This window comes from Buteo buteo, chromosome 17, assembly GCF_964188355.1.
Source record: "Buteo buteo chromosome 17, bButBut1.hap1.1, whole genome shotgun sequence".
In the NCBI taxonomy this organism is placed as follows: Eukaryota; Metazoa; Chordata; class Aves; order Accipitriformes; family Accipitridae; genus Buteo; species Buteo buteo.
The window spans coordinates 23,182,589-23,198,794 of NC_134187.1; the positions used below are offsets into that span (position 1 = coordinate 23,182,589).

Below are 16,206 nucleotides of genomic sequence, written 5' to 3' on the forward strand. Positions count from 1 at the left end.
ATGAGTGATGGATTCCTTGCCCAGAACCCATAATTATTTCATCCTTCTGCAGAACTCTACTCTTAGGTATCTCTGTGAGCCTCTGTGAGTTAGCAATGATAGCTAATGAATTATTTTACATGACTTCAAAAAAAATGAAACATCTGGGGTCTCAGAATCCTCAGAATAGAATATACTTCATTACACATTTTTTTCTACTGTCCAGATTTCTAGCAGGTGCATCTGGCAGTGGAATTTTAATTATCTGTGGGTATGTAGACATTTAGGTTGGGTTTTTTAAAGACCCCTGAGAGAAGGCTTTAGGCTCCTTGAAAATTGCAGTCTTTCTATGAGAAATTTAGTATTTATCCTCCAAAGGTCTGCAACAGGTACTTATATGTTTCTTTTCTGAAATGTGCTTATCCACTATGGAGAAACACTTTTCTACTGTTTTTTTCTGTATATTTGCTGAATATCATCCCTTACACACTTCATGTTCATTCATTACTCATTAACATCATGTGGGCTGGAATGGCAATCAGGTTTATTTGTAAGGTTTTTCTACTCTTCTTTATTTTAAATGGTGAGATGTGTTGTAGGGAAAAGTATTATCTTAAATTAGGCCAAACTGACAGCACTGAGAAAATCCTTAAGTCTCAGGTACTTTCAGGTTTCCTTACTCTAAATTTAAAGCACAAAAAGGAAGCTTCCAGCTACATAATTTGGCTAAATATCAGTATTCTGTCATGGGTGTTTTCAGCATGGTAGGAAACTGTTACAATTATGCTTTATAGTCTACTAGTATAAATAAATATTAAAAGTATAGTAAAAAATAAATACTACAAGTTAAACTGAAAGACACTAGAACAGTTAAGTGAAGGAGAAGGAAAGTATAGTAGGGAGAACATAACCGGACAGCTGCAAAGCTATGAACTCTCACTTATTCGTAGAGCAGCAGGATGTTTTTGGTGTAAATAGTTCTCCTAACAGATATCCTCTTAAGAAGTTCTTCTTGGCTACTGTTTTCCACATCACAATGAAAAATTCCTCTGTCAGGGAACAAGAAACCTGATCCAAAGTCCACTGGTACCAGTGGGTTTTGGATTAGTCTGATGGATCATGGTTCATGTATACCAATAAAAAATAAAAATCCTGGTGCTAAATTATGAACCTGAGTCAGGCTCAATGAAGAAGATTTGATGTAGGGCTGGTGAATTAAATAATAGACAAGAAACCTCTGTTGCTTGTTGGAAAATTTTAAACTGCATGGATTTTCCACATGAATAACTTTTCCTTAAAATGGAGTTACTGAGATCTAGCTAAGAATGTATGCTTCAGAATACTAACGTCACTCACTGCATAAAGCAGGTATTGCTGTATGCAGCCATGAGGGGAAAACAACCAAAATACCATATATACCAGGTTTATTGTAGAGAATGAGATTTTTGAAAGCAAACACAGTCAAAACAGAATTAAAGTGGTGCATTTCAGCCTCTACAGGGCCAGTTTGCAAAACTGTATTATATTGAAGTGAACTTCCAATATTTGAAATATTTTAGGTCCTGCCTATGATCTCACGATTTGTGAAGTTAGAAATACATCACTGGTTCTTCTGTGGAAAGCTCCTGTGTATGAAGGTAAAAGCCCTATTACTGGGTATTTAGTGGACTATAAGGAAGTAGATACAGAAGACTGGATCACTGCTAATGACAAACCTACTTCAAAGCGCTATTTTAAGGTAACATTTTCATCAGTTAGTGTTAATTCAAAACTGAGTTCTAAAAACATCTGATTGAGTACAACAAAGATGTGTATTTGAACTTGGGCTTCTGCTAACATCTTCATATAAGTAAACAAAAGAGTTTAGATATTGTTTTTTTAATTTGGCTTTGCTCTTTATTTTTTTCAAGGTCACTGATTTACATCAGGGTCATACCTATGTTTTCAAAGTTCGTGCAGTGAATGATGCTGGGGTAGGCAAGTCATCTGAGATATCTGAACCAGTGCTTGTCGAGGCACGGCCAGGTAATGAATTTTACCTCCTCTGCTTCTAAAATACTGAAATACTTAGAAGCGAATTTAATCAATCTGATTCGATACTGTAGCACAGGTAAGTATTTCAAGAGTTAAGAAGCTCTTAGCCTTAAAACTTAAAGAAAAAATCATGTGGATACAGAGGTACTGTCAAGAATTTTTGCTTTATTTACTGCAGGAAATATTTGATAATCAGTTATTTCAGTTTTTATTCTCAGAAACAAAAGTGCTACTTGCTGTCAGTGAAAAGAAGTATGACAACACATTTATTAATGCTTCAAGAGTGATAAAAGATTAATTTACTTAAACTGTTCATACATTCTCACATTCAGTTTCATTTTATAGATTCATTTCTTAATAAGAATTTATTTTTAGTATTCCTTTTTTTGTGTAGAGTAAGAATCTTGCTAGTATGTGATGCTGAGTCAGCATATGACATAAACACGCTTCAAGATCTGCAAGAAAGATCAGTATCTGTTAGTGAAGATGGACAAAATTTGCATGCGCTTTAGTAATTTCTGAATTGCAGCTCAAAAGAAAAATGCAGCCTTGACATTTTTGTTGATTCCTGTTTTGCAGGAACAAAAGAAATCTTTTCAGGTGTGGATGATGAGGGTAATATTTACCTTGCTTTTGAGTGCAAAGAAGCTACAGATGCATCTCATTTTGCGTGGGGTAAATCATATGAGGAGATTGATGATTCTGATAAGTTTAAGATTGAAACAAAAGGAAATCAGTAAGTCATGCCAGTCTATCAAATTATTAGAAGTTTGTCCTGTTAAGAATCTCAATATCATGAGAAACCCAGCTAATTACATCCTTCTTTATTGATGATTTTAGTTCTAAGCTTTACTTCAAAAATCCTGATAAATCAGACTTGGGAACCTACTCTATCTCAGTTAGTGACACAGATGGGGTTTCATCCAGCTTCGTAATGGATGATGAAGGTAAGGTCATTACCATCTTAAGTCTTTCTTCATTTTATCACCTCAACTGCACTAAAAATTGTCCAAGAAAAAAAAAAGAACTCCACAACTCTCACATTCTTTCCTATGCATTAAGGAAAACCAAAAAAGACTGCACAACAGGCTTTGTGTGATTGCATATTTTTCTGATTATCACAATAATGAAAGTTTGGATAACTTAAGGAAATACTTTCTTTAAAAAAAAAAAGATGAAGAATATGACCAATTAGAATTGTTTTCTTTATGCTGGGACTGTAATGCTGTTCGCAAAAACCTGTTACACTGTCAGTTAAAAGTCTAAAAGTGTTGCTTTTTTCACTGTGTTGTGAATCTCTTTCTCTAGCATTTGAGTTTTGCTGTGCTTTGACTTCATAGCCTTTCACATCTTATAATAATTGGTTTTCTGTTAGCTGTAAAGCTACCATCAGATCTGTGCTTACCAAGGACTCTAATATAGAGATGGACCTTGAGGTTCCAGATACAGTTTCATACAACGGAGGTGCAGAGAATTAGTAAGAAGAATGTGAGAAAAATGTTGTTGCTTTAACTAGATCTGAATACATAGGGTTAGATTATCCTTTGGCTTAAATTTAGATTAGTTTTGCTTTATTTCATTGTAGGTATTTTGTTTCATTGGAGTTGGAATGAATTTGCTTCAGTCTGACTTTGGTTTAGCATGAGAGGTGCTGAGATGAAAGGCAAAGGCGGGGGGGGGGGGGCTGCTATTTTTAAATAGCACAAAAATTATTTTGGTGCTTTCCCAGTCCACAGGCTGTGATTGCTATGCCCAGTTCCTTAAGCATGAAAATCCCTCTACTTACCTTCTAAGTCATTTAACGAGAGGAGATGAGACTGAGTGTGAGTCTGATAGTATGCAGGACTTTTATCACAGTATGAAACATGTCAAACCTCCCATTCAAAGTAGGTGTTGAAAAGAAATCCATGTGCAGACACAAAAAATATAGTTCTCCAGGACATGGACCATTTATGTGGACTCTTAGTCATTACCAATATCTGCTTCTTCTAGGAAAGCTAAACTTTTAATATTTTTATTTTTCCGATGAATACTGTAGGAAAAGACAGATATGCATTTGCTCATGACAACTTCCCTTTGGCTTAGTTTTAAGGTGTCACTCTGAAAGCTGTCTGTAGGTCTTGTCACCACCAGTCCTACCTTTGGAGGTTATTTTATAGAAGACCACTAAAGGTGGTTCCTATCCCACACTTAGCCCATGTCTTCCCTGGTCATTTCTGTCACTCAAAATTACATTTTTATTTGTACTGGATCTATGAGCAAGTGTTAGATTTTGCATCTCTACACTGAAAACCATTATTTCACTGCCCATTTACTTCCTCAAATGCTATAAATTCTCCTGTAATTTTGCTAAATCCTCAACCATGTCATAAATGCTTGCTAATTTCCTCTGGTCTTTACATTATCTGTAAAGTTGGAATTGGCAGTAATGTTAATCTTCCAAATCTTTATTAGTAATGAATATGATAAATAGGGTTAGTATGAAAATCTAACAAAGTGGTTTCTGGACTCTCGCACAGCCTTCATGAGGATTTAGTGCATTAAATAGGACTTTCTGTACCTTTTTCAGACTAACCTGCCCTCAATCTTGTTTCCTGCCACAGTAAAACAAGCTTTTCAGGTACAGTGTCGGAAAGGAAGTCAGCAGATAAAGGAACCTCAAACACTACTTAGAAGCTACTGTCTCCCATCTTTCATTTAAATCCCATAGAGAGTTTAAAATAGGTTTTGTTCTTTCTTTAGATTTTTTTGCATAAGCCAGTGTGTATGAAAATGCACAAAATAGGAACACTCACTAAATCCATGTATCAGAATTTTAAGTTTCTCAAATGTTATTTTTTAGTCATCACTTTCTGAAGAGGGTTAGGTATTTCACATATAAGACTTAAGGAGATTGTCTGCTGATGCTGATATGTGCCTTCTTTGACACTTGTTTTCTGACTGTATTTTTCAGAATAAATTAAAACATGAGTATTTTTCTTAATTTCAGAGTTTGAACGTTTGTTGGCATTAAGCAATGAAATAAAGAATCCAAGTAAGTTGAAGATCTGAATCTACTTGATACTTCTAGAAGAAATATAATTACATACAAATGACTGGAGTTCCAAAAAAGGTTCTTCCTGAGACAAGGGCAGGCTCATTTTTCATGGAACAACTTGCTTCCTTATCTTTCCGTTCAATTAGAAGAATATCAGTTTGCATTGAATAAAATCATCATTGCCTAAAACTCTTTTGAAGTTTAACTTTGACAATAGACTATGGGTTGCTACTAGCCAATTCCTTAAGCATTGTGCAAACTATAAGGTGTAAATTCTTTTCTCCCTTTGAGAAATTAATTTAAAAATCAGCCGAAGACTGCATTAGACATCTTTTCCCTGCATAAAGTTTATTCTATATCCAGCATTCCATAAATAATAGGGAGATACTAATATTTTACAGTAGTCCTTTTTCTCACAAGGTTTCATGTATTAGTGACTTTTGATTGCTTTTCTTGCTACAGCAATACCTCTGAAATCAGAATTAGCTTATGAGGTTCTTGACAAAGGAGAAGTTCGTTTCTGGATTCAGGCTGAAAGTTTATCACCAAATTCTACCTTCAGATTCGTTATTAATGATAAAGAAGTTGAAAACAGTGATGTAAGTACATACTAAATACTATATATATGTGATTTTCTTTAGTAAACTTTTATGTATTAATAGGTATACTATTTTTATAGTTGCTTAAAAACATGTTATTAAAGTCTGATAATAACTGAAAGAAATAACAATCTTTAACTTGAATCTTTTTTGCAGTATAGAATTCCTGTTGCAGAGTGAGCCTATTCATACCAAAAAAGGAGAGCAAAATTTAACTCTCAGAAGTTCGTATTCATTTTGGGTAGCTAGACAACCAACAGCCAAAGAGAAGGAGAAATTAGACACAGACCAGTATTAAACACATCTGATGAAAAGTAGTGCACAAATATTTTAGTAAAATAGCTCAAGACAAAAAGGCTGGTTCAAGTACAGTTTTGGACTCCAAACCAGCAAGACCCTCTGAGGCTACTACTACTAGTTTTACATATAATGTGGGAGGCACTTGACAATGCAACAGAAGTCATAGATATAAAACTTTTAGATGGTGTCACATTCTATTTATTTATTTTTTTTTAGATTTTGGCCCAGATAGTAAATGGGCATTGAATGGCTACATGGAGATGAAAGGACAGGTCACCAGCTTAATGCATTTTTATAGCTCTAGGAAGACCTTTCATAGAAAGAGAAACAAAAAAGTGGTCAGATGGGGCTGGGAAGAAAGCAAGGTCATGCCTTTGCAGGGCTGGAGTATGGTTCATCTACTGGGAATAAAGTATAGCACTGGGCATATATTTTCCTGTGAGGAATCTACCTCCGGTGCACCTGTTTGAAAGGTTTAGTTTATCCCTGAGGATGCAAAGCCTCGTTTTGTCCAGAGAAGCTTATCAGCATCTTTATACCATAGAAAAGCAAAGAGCGTTTACTTTAATTACGTATTGACAAGCAGAAGAAGCGTTTCTGAGTAAAATACTTTTCTGTTTTTCTTAAAGAAGTAATAAACTATAGCACTGAAAACCTGAATATTAGTGACTAGGATGTATTGAAATGACAATATTCTGTCTTGGCAACGTTAGTGGAACAGAATGAGCTATTTTTAGTTCGCGTATGTTTTGGAAGTGTTGACATCAGAGAGAGTCTTGAAGTGGAGCTGCATTATTTCACCTCTTTAATTAGTAACCCACAGGTGACATTTACGTTTGGAGACTGATGATATTTTTGTGGAAAGTCACGTAAAAGCCTAGTATTTATGGTGCCCATAAAATCATTGAACTTCATCTTGCTGCATAATGGCAATAGTTAGAAGCCTAATTACACTCTAAAACCTGCCTGGAGACTGGGCTACAGTCACTGAACATGTTCAATAGACCGTTATGCTGGTGAATTGTAGTCTGATTCTTGACATTGGCTGAAGTGATAAATTTTTCCTTCTAGGTCCTAAAAGGGAGCGGTTTCAGTAAAATTTCAAAGTAGTCTGAGAATGGCATGAACTGGGCCCCATTTAATCAGCTGTCATTTTAATCTTTTAATATTTTTTTCTTTTACCCAAAAGCAAGAAATAAAAAATAATTCTAGAAGTATGATAAATGATCAGATTAAAACTTACATCTTGCTCTTCTTTTTCTGCTTCTGGCAGATTTCAATTTAACACTCTCCCTGAGAACTCATGAAAAGAATGCAAGTGTTGTCCTTGACCTCTGTGGGCAAGAGACTGTAAGCGAGAATTTGAATTTGCACTTTTTGATAGGTTGATGAAGTTTATAACTTCTCTTTTTAACCTACCTGGCCTATCTCCTCAACTCTTACAGATGAACTCTTACATAAGTCATTTTTCTACTTAATTTCCTGATTAATAAAAACTTGTCTTATTCTTTGACATTATATCTTTCTTTGAACTATATATGAGAAAGCACATATCCAAATTACATGAGCATTTTCTCCTGTTATTTTATATAAATGTTATACCTCAGTCCCTTCCCTCTAAGAAATTTATTTAATAAATTGTTCTCCTAATCAATCTGTTGGCTACTGCTTTGTTAATGCTATTATCTTTTCTCTTTCTTCATTCTTCAGTTACCCCATTAAGATTTAAAATAGTAATATTTGTACATTTGAAAGTACCAGTAATGAATACTAAACATCTTGACTATGTCTACACTATTATTCCAGGCTTGTTTTCCATACAACAGTGAATCTGTTCTTGAGGCTGGCCAAGAGGTGTCCCTCAAAGCTGAAGCAGATATATCTGTAGGGTCATTCCTACTAATTTTGGACCAGTACTTAAAGGTTCTTCCACTTAAGGAAATAGTCCCAGAGAGTTTAATAAGTGGTATTTTTACTAGCTTTTTTCCCCTTCCTTCTTTTTTTCCCCTTTCCTAAACTTAATCTACCTGTGGCTTTAGGTAGGCTTTAGTTTTGGAGTCAAATAAAAAGGTTAATCAAAATATTCTGTTTATAAGGTATCATGTCTCCTTTTAAGAGTAACAGTTTACTGCATAGAACTCCTTCTAGATGGTGACATTTTCTTTTCTGTCCCATCATGAATGGAACAGTTAATGTGTAATATCCTCGGCCACATTAGTTGCCTAAAAGTATTATTCAGGTAACTTCTGTGGATTATTTTTACTTTGCTTTCAGATTTTATTAATTGAGATTCAAACAACATCACTGTTAGTGAGACAAACAGTCCTCATGGTTGTTAATCACTGAATGAAAGAGGGTATTACTTAGTAAGAGGTGGTTGTATCTAAAATAGTACCTGCAAATTCGGAACACATCTTTCAAGTATTGTCTAATATTTGCTTGCATTTTTCTGTTTCCTTGATGATGCCTGCCAATAATTTATCTTTCTGGAATATTTAATAGAACGCAAACACAAAAAGGACACAAACAGTGAAAAGCAGACTAGCAAAAACCCTTGCTGCACTGGAAGCTGTAATGCAGCTAAAGGCTGGCTGTGTAGGCTCTTCTTCAAACATGCATAGTGCCATAAACTATTATTTTTAAATACAAACCAGCTGTATTATGATGACTTGAGGATTCCAAATGCAGCTGCGCACAGAGGTTTCTGTCACCACTGGGATCTGGTACAACAGTAAATACAAGCACAGCCCTGTTTCCATAGTTTACAATTAAAAGGACATGTGAAAATTGAGTGTGGAGGCAGGGTTATAAAACACGATTAATTCAATAGGGAATCATAAGTAATTTACACTGTACTAAAGTTATTGTTTATTTCAGAGGCATAAAATAAGTTGTGACCGTTCAAATGGCATTATAGAAATGGTGATGGACCGATTTACAATTGACAATGAAGGTACCTACACAGTACAGATTCAAGATGGAAAGGCCAAGAACCAGTCTTCATTAGTTCTCATTGGAGATGGTATGGTCACGGAAACATTGAAACTTTGACTCTGATGAAGAAATGAATTTTATTTATTCTTGGAGTAATTTTGTGACTAACTCATTTTTCATTCACTTCTAAAATTTAGCATTCAAGGCGGTATTGGCTGAGTCTGAGCTCCAGCGAAAGGAATTTCTCAGAAAGCAAGGTATGACAGAGTAGACTGGTGATTTTAGGCCCAGTTTGCAGCTAATGATGCATCCCTGGTGAATACTAAGTGCTTCCAACTTCCGCTGATTTCATTAGAAGATGAATATATTGCAGAGTTTGAGAAGACACTGAACCCTTGGTGGATCTTATTTTCCAGCATTGTGATATGATACATGCAGGTTGTGACAGAACTTTCACTAAGTAAAGAAATAAAGTGGGAGTCCCTACAAGAGGTTATCTGCTCAATATTCATGAGAAGTGTGCCTACTGTAGGCTCTCATCCAACAAAACATTTCAGCACATTTATTTTTAAGCATACAAATTGTCCCTTCAATATAATTGACAGAAGAGTTGACAGCATAGCATCAGACAAGGAAGATTAAAAACCAGATCCTGTGGTTTCTGTCCAGGCAAAATTCCAGGAACTAAATGTATATTTGTTGCATAGTTGCTATACAGTTACAGAGTTTGTTATATACTTGCTATCAATATTGGTTGCAGCTGAAAGTAAGAATTACTATTGGATACCTAATTCAGAATTCTATCACTGTGAAATTCTTAAAAAATTGAGTTTGAGCCCTAGTTTGTAATTTTCACTTGGCAAGCACATGGCTTTTAGGATGAAAGTAATAATAATAATAATTAAAAGCATTTATTCTAAATAGCTTAGGTAAAATTCTCTACATAAGCAATGTAATTCGATTATTTTCTATTTTGGGGGGGAGGATTTTTTTTTTTTTAAATAGTTTTAGGAAGGAAATTATACCACTTACAGCATAAACTCACAAGATCTACAGTTCTCAGTGACTTAAGTGAAAATCTGGGACTTTACTACCTTCCAGGTCTGGATATTGCAGTTATGGGCCCTGAGCCTGCAGACACTAAAACATATAACTTTACTGACATGAGTAACCACAATAATTTTAAAAAGGCTATGTATGTCAGTAAATTTACTTAAGGATATATATATACTTGCAGAATTGGAACCTCAGTGGGGAAAAGGAATAGTTCCTGTTCTGCTTGTAATGTTTCATACATTTTTTCACTTTATATAATTTGGACAAATAATGTCTGGCATGGGATTTTTGCTTTGACCACTTAATTGGGTGTTTGGATACATTTGTTTATTCTCCAGTTCCCTTTGCATTAAATACATTGTTTGTACACTTGTTTGTAGCTACTCTGTTTCTTTCCTATGCTTAGCTGGCAATTGGGCACAAACATATTTAGTAAATTAATCTGACTCACCATTTTACGTTTTGGAATACTACATGAAATATCATAAAACCAGAGATAAGCCTCAGGTTTCTAAACTGTACTGTAGACACCTGGGTCAATACAATAAAAACTTACTACAGGGTTTTCCTTTTAGTGCATAGGTAGTTGAGGAGTTCCCTCTCATCATTCTGATGTAAGGATGTTATAATATAATTGTCATCCTTTTTCTTTTTTTCACTGCATCTCTCTGATACTCTTCATTCTACAACATATGCTTCAAAACAATTTTGTTTCTTAGGTCCTCACTTCTCAGAGTTTCTGTATTGGGAAGTTACAGAGGAATGTGAAGTTTTACTTGCTTGTAAGGTGAGGAAATATACTTGAAATAATTTGTTAGAATGTGTTGATTTAAAGTTGAGGTAGGAAATATGAGGAAAGATTTTGATATTTTTAAAATTAAAAGTTTCATATGAAAACTTTTTTTTATTATTTAGAAATATTTAAAATAAAAATTTCTGACTTACTACTCTTCTGCTGTATTCTTCATTAAAACAAAAAAAAAATTTACAGAAGACTTCTAAATGTGATAGGTGATCTAATTGTTTATAATAATTGTGAACCATAACAATAATTTAAACAAAATATTCATCCAAAGCCAGAGTTCAAACTCTTTCCTCACCATTTTCTGATTTAAAGGTTCCTCTATCAAAGCATCTGTTATTTAATCAACTGTAACCAAACATGCAACAAAGGCTTCTAGAATTAAAGTTATAAAACATGATTTTTATTATATTTGGCTAATGACCTTTGAATCTTAACTAATGCTAATGTGCATGGAATTCAGAGTAATTTCTGCTGTTAACATCTTTATATGCCATTCTAAACTGATACATTTTCATTTTTGTTGCTCTTCTAGAGTGACTAATTAGAGGTCTGAATAACTAAATTAATTGAATTGAACAGGCATCAAACTCCTTTTCATTGCTTTTTCTTGTAATATGGACTCTTTTGTATTAATTTTCTCCACTTCTTTTGAGTAAGTTTTTGGCTTTTAATTAGACTAACTTGAATCATTCATTATGAGCAATTCACATGCACATTTGTAGAATTTTTTTTCCTTTTTGTCTGCTCACTAATTAGGAGACCTTTAACCTCAACTTATTCCCAACAGAACTGGCCTGGGTGGTGAAGCTGCCATTCTGTGTGCCCCCATTTTAAGGCTCAACACTCATTAGCTAAGATGGTACCTTTGCTGGTACTGAGCTGCATAGCTGGCATACTTTATAATCTCCACATGCATTTGCCTCAGACATGAACCCTGCTTATCCTTTCCTTCACATGTGGAATTATATGTTGCCGAACCAGTTATACTAGTGTTAATTCTCTACAAATTAATCTGAAATTATCCTTCTCTTCATTGACTGTCAAACCTGTTTATATCACTGAAACTGTGAAAGGCTGAGTGTCTGATTATATGCTTTTCACCAGTGTCCTTTGTGTTCATAAGGCCAGAACATTTTATGTAAATGAAATGTAGGATATGGGCTGTTTGCACACTTATCATTTTAACTATGCCATTGACCTTACAATGTTTGTTACTGTTAGTATGTGACTGGCCATTAGGTTCACATGGTACTGTTGTTTATGCTTGCTTAACTGATATTTGTACGTAGGAAGAGTTTAAACAATAAAGCCTGGATTTGTCCTACAAACTTCAGATACCTGCCATTTGAGTTAGAAGTGTGGCTGACCTGGGCTATTTCTGTGCTAATAAAAACCATCTAAGGAACAATCTCTGCTTCCCCAGGCCATATCATAGCACTTGGCCCAGGTCTCTTCTAGGCTCTGTTTTATGCTCCTGTGCGAAAATAATTGTCATGGGTGTTTTTACCTCTTGAAAGAGCCTGGGATAATGTGAAGGAAGTACCTGTGAGAGAGGGCTTTTTGCCTTGACTTTCTCAAAGGTCGTGGCATGAAATAGGGGACTTAGGAAACCAGGCCAACTGAAAGCTTGTGTAGGGCAGAAGATGGACTGTATGATTCAGGTTCATAACAGTAATAATGAACAAATATGGGTTGTGTTATAAAACAGTATATCAAAAGTAATACACATTACCTCACATACCACTTATTTTCTATGTGATTGGACCTGACTGACTTTTGATTGACTTAGTGTTTAATTTTGAAATAGCTGGGATTGGTGACCTTGTTCTTGGCATTATAGCCCTTGCATGCCTATGGGACATGTTTGTCCATATGAGTGATAATTTGATGGCGTTTGCTTTCTATTGTGTCTTTATTTTTCTTCATATGCCAGCATCTACTATCATTTTTCTTCAAGTACTTCTAAATTTCAGAATGTTCAGAAGCTACCTGCTCTTGTATAACTTTGACCCTTATTTGTACTGTGTCTGTTAAAAGCAAGATTTTTGGTGTGTGGCTAAACAGCGAAAAAGGTAACTTTTCAAAGTAAATGTCAACATGAAATTACTTCAGCACTGCAAATTGCATGTGAAACTCAGTCTATTTATTGTCAGATTGAGTGCTAACAGTCTTTGATGAAAAATTGTTGAAAAGCATTAAAGGCTTATTCCTTCAGGCTTTGTTCAAATAAAATTGTCACTCATGTCATATGACTACAGGAATAGCCACTTTGTAGTTACTGGTAAATGTAAAATGCTGCTCACTTTTCTCAAGCAAGGCATTGCTTTGGGCCAGGTTGTGATCTCAAATACTCTGTCAGAGATCCCTAGCAAGCACACTGGTTATTAAGCAGCAATATATGTGATTAATTTGAGCAGGTTTTATAGAGATGTTCAGGAGTCAAAATAGGAGGCTGTCCTATTTGTCTGGTCTTCTCTAGAGAGCTTTCATAGAGCTGTCCATCTATGGAATGACTTCTCTGATATGAAAGTGTTAGAAATTGGTGCATGTTTTTTCCTCCAAGCAAGCCACTTGAAACTGTTGCAGATCTGTATTAACTTCTGGACTGCCCTCTTTCCATTTGTTCAGTTCTTTTTTAAGGAGGCTTTTTAAAGCAACTGCCTGGGGACTGAGAAATGTCCTGCCAGCTCTGTCCTTCTGCCAAAGCCATCCTGACTGGGTATCCAGGCTACGCACAGAAATACTATTACATTTTTGGGATTTTTAGAAGGGTATGGGGATAGTGATGTCAAAGAAACCATAGTGTTTCTGAAAGGGAGAAAAATAAAATATATTGCCAGGGTTTCTAAAAAGAGCTGGGCTTTTAGCTTCTTTGAATTCGTAGTTTGAGGACATTCATCCAGAGATATTTTAAGCATCACCAATACCCAATTTATATTTCAAAATCATAGCAGTACTTGAGGTATGGCTGTAGTCTATTTATGCATTGCTTAGATGATCTGCTGCTACTACAGCAAAATTCTGGCTTTCAAGCAACTTCTCTGCATTTGTACTACGTTGTGAAGCCCCTTTGTGTTGGGAGAGACTGCAATTTGTAGGATTCCTCAAGTCTTTGTACTTCTCGTAGGACACAATGTAGAAGAAAAAAAGGATAGCTGGTACAGCTCACAATTTTGAAGTCTCAAATGCTTTCAGAATAATAATTTCTCTTGCTCTCTGCAGTGTAGTCCTGGAAGACATTGCTTAGGTAGCTGGGATAAATCTGCAAATTGGCTGAAGACGCCCTAAGATAGGGCCTGAGTTCTGTGTTACAGCTCTCTGGAGACACATGGCAAACACAAAAAGATAAAGCAGAGTTCAGCAGCTCTAATTTCAAAGATACTCCCCAAAGATATCTCTAGAAAAACTACAACCACATAGCGAGGGTGCAAAACCCTTTAAGGGAAGAGATTGACAGGATTGCCTTTAAGGATTTGACAGGGCTCTGAAGGTTTAAGCTGTATACTTCTGACCAGTTCTGTGCTGCAAATAAATACCATAGGACTAAGGTTTGCTTAGTAGCACTTGGTTGAAATTGTTTTTTTACTTAGCTTTATTTGACATGTGTTATAGAAAAAATGACTTCTTATGTTGAAAGTACCTGTGTGACTACCTACCTGTGATACCTTTTTTCAGGACATAGCCAGGCTTATGTGCCTTTTCTGTTGTACAGGTTGCGAACACAAAGAAGGAGACTGTTTTCAAGTGGTATAAGGATGGTTCTGGGATTGACGTTGAGGTGCCTGATCTGCAGCAGGGACAATGTCACCTTAGTATTCCCAGGGTACAGTATCACCTACTGATTAGAATTGACAGCTTCTGCTTGACACGCTATAGATTTGCCAGGCAGAGCACTAAACCAGCTATCATGATTTCTGTGAACCGTTTTAAGAAAAAGCATATTTGCTACCCTTCAATTAGCTGGTGAGTAACTAATGCTGGTAAAAGAGTATCTATTTCTGTTATCAGCTCAGACAGTTCATGCTTAAGTTGCTTCAGTGTCCGTAGGTGAACTCTATCTTGTTAGTTCTTATTGCTCCTTAATTTATCAATTTGTTCAAGCACCTCATTTCTGACAGTGTTTCAGTTTTATTGCCTAAAATTAATAGGTTTGAGGTATATGAATTCTTAAGATTTATCTTTATGCAAACAGGACAACCTTACTTGGGTCTGAAGCCTTAGCTTGCATAGTTTCTGCCTTTGTCAAGTGCCAAAACCTCCCCAAATCGAGTTTTTCTGCTTTCAGCATAATGTGCATTCCATTAAATTTATGTATTTATTTATTGGTTTCATATTCTTCTATTTTCCTTCCTTCATTTCACTTGCAAGAGGATACTGACTTTCCAGTGGCTTCATCTTTCTTGACTAGACTTTTCTGGGGGAGGGTGGTTTCTGCTTGTCTTGAATTGTTCTTGTTACTTGTCATTCAATTATATGATGCTTCTACTATGATTTACTTTCTTGTGGCCTTGTATAAGTCTAATACTCAATTAAATAACCTCCCATCTATATATAATTATTTATATATTTTCCTTCAGGTTTTAAAATAGATTAAAATAAAACCACCCCAAATAAAAACCCCTGCTGCCTTTAAAGCAGTATCACTGTGTTAGATTTTAGAATGTAAGGGTAGTAAATTCATTATTTACTTAGCGTAGCTATAATTTGACTACAGTTGCTGCTTGAATGAAAGCTACTGAGTTGATATCTGGACAGTTAAAGGATATAGATCTGTTGTTATGCTTTACATAGATTGATTCAAAAAAGTAATCATTTTGGTTGAAGAAAAATTTCATTTCTAAAGTTCGTATGTGCTGAAGTTACCCTCTGTTACAGCTTACACTACTTGTAATTTCTACTGACCAGGATCAACTCTTCTTGTCTTTTTGGAACAAGACTAAAAACATGGTTTCTCAAGGCAATTGAACTGAAATCAGAATGTGTTTTAGGCTTAAGAACTAACTACAGCTCCATAAAAAACATGCACAAGCCATTCATAGTTTCCATCTCATTTCTGGAAAGATTATTTAACCAGAATGCGGTACGGTGTATACTGTTTGATTCAGAAAATCATGCAGGGGTTGAGCAAATGTTGTATTATTATCAAGTTTGTCAGTAAACATCTTGTGTTTTCCTTGTAGCTGTCTCGCAAAGATGAAGGAGTTTATAAGGCAACACTATCAGATGATAGAGGTCATGATGTATCTACTCTTGAATTATCAGGAAAAGGTAACGTTTAGTTTACTATATTGAAATAATGATCTCTGTATGTTCACAAGAGGTGTCAAAGATCTATCCTTGCAAATGGCAAGTTAGCAAACATTTTTGGGGTCCTTTGCATTTCAGTTCTCTTCTTGTGTTATAGAGGCCTGAACTGCAGATCACCAGTTTAGGAGGGGTGATACTGGTCATTGTAATGGTTA

General features: G+C 35.3%; 1 protein-coding gene across 2 annotated transcripts in view; it reads left to right on the top strand.

The window, feature by feature from the left end:
* MYOM2 (myomesin 2) overlaps positions 1-16,206 on the top strand; it is a 79,594-nt gene that overhangs the window by 50,721 nt on the left and 12,667 nt on the right. For both annotated transcript variants that reach the window (XM_075049258.1, XM_075049259.1), the window contains 11 exons: positions 1,539-1,717; positions 1,890-2,004; positions 2,593-2,749; positions 2,854-2,960; positions 5,003-5,047; positions 5,513-5,649; positions 8,827-8,971; positions 9,081-9,140; positions 10,659-10,726; positions 14,457-14,567; positions 15,925-16,012. In XM_075049258.1, the coding sequence (XP_074905359.1) occupies positions 1,539-1,717; positions 1,890-2,004; positions 2,593-2,749; positions 2,854-2,960; positions 5,003-5,047; positions 5,513-5,649; positions 8,827-8,971; positions 9,081-9,140; positions 10,659-10,726; positions 14,457-14,567; positions 15,925-16,012 (1,212 nt within the window). The remainder of the gene's footprint in view (positions 1-1,538; positions 1,718-1,889; positions 2,005-2,592; positions 2,750-2,853; positions 2,961-5,002; positions 5,048-5,512; positions 5,650-8,826; positions 8,972-9,080; positions 9,141-10,658; positions 10,727-14,456; positions 14,568-15,924; positions 16,013-16,206) is intronic.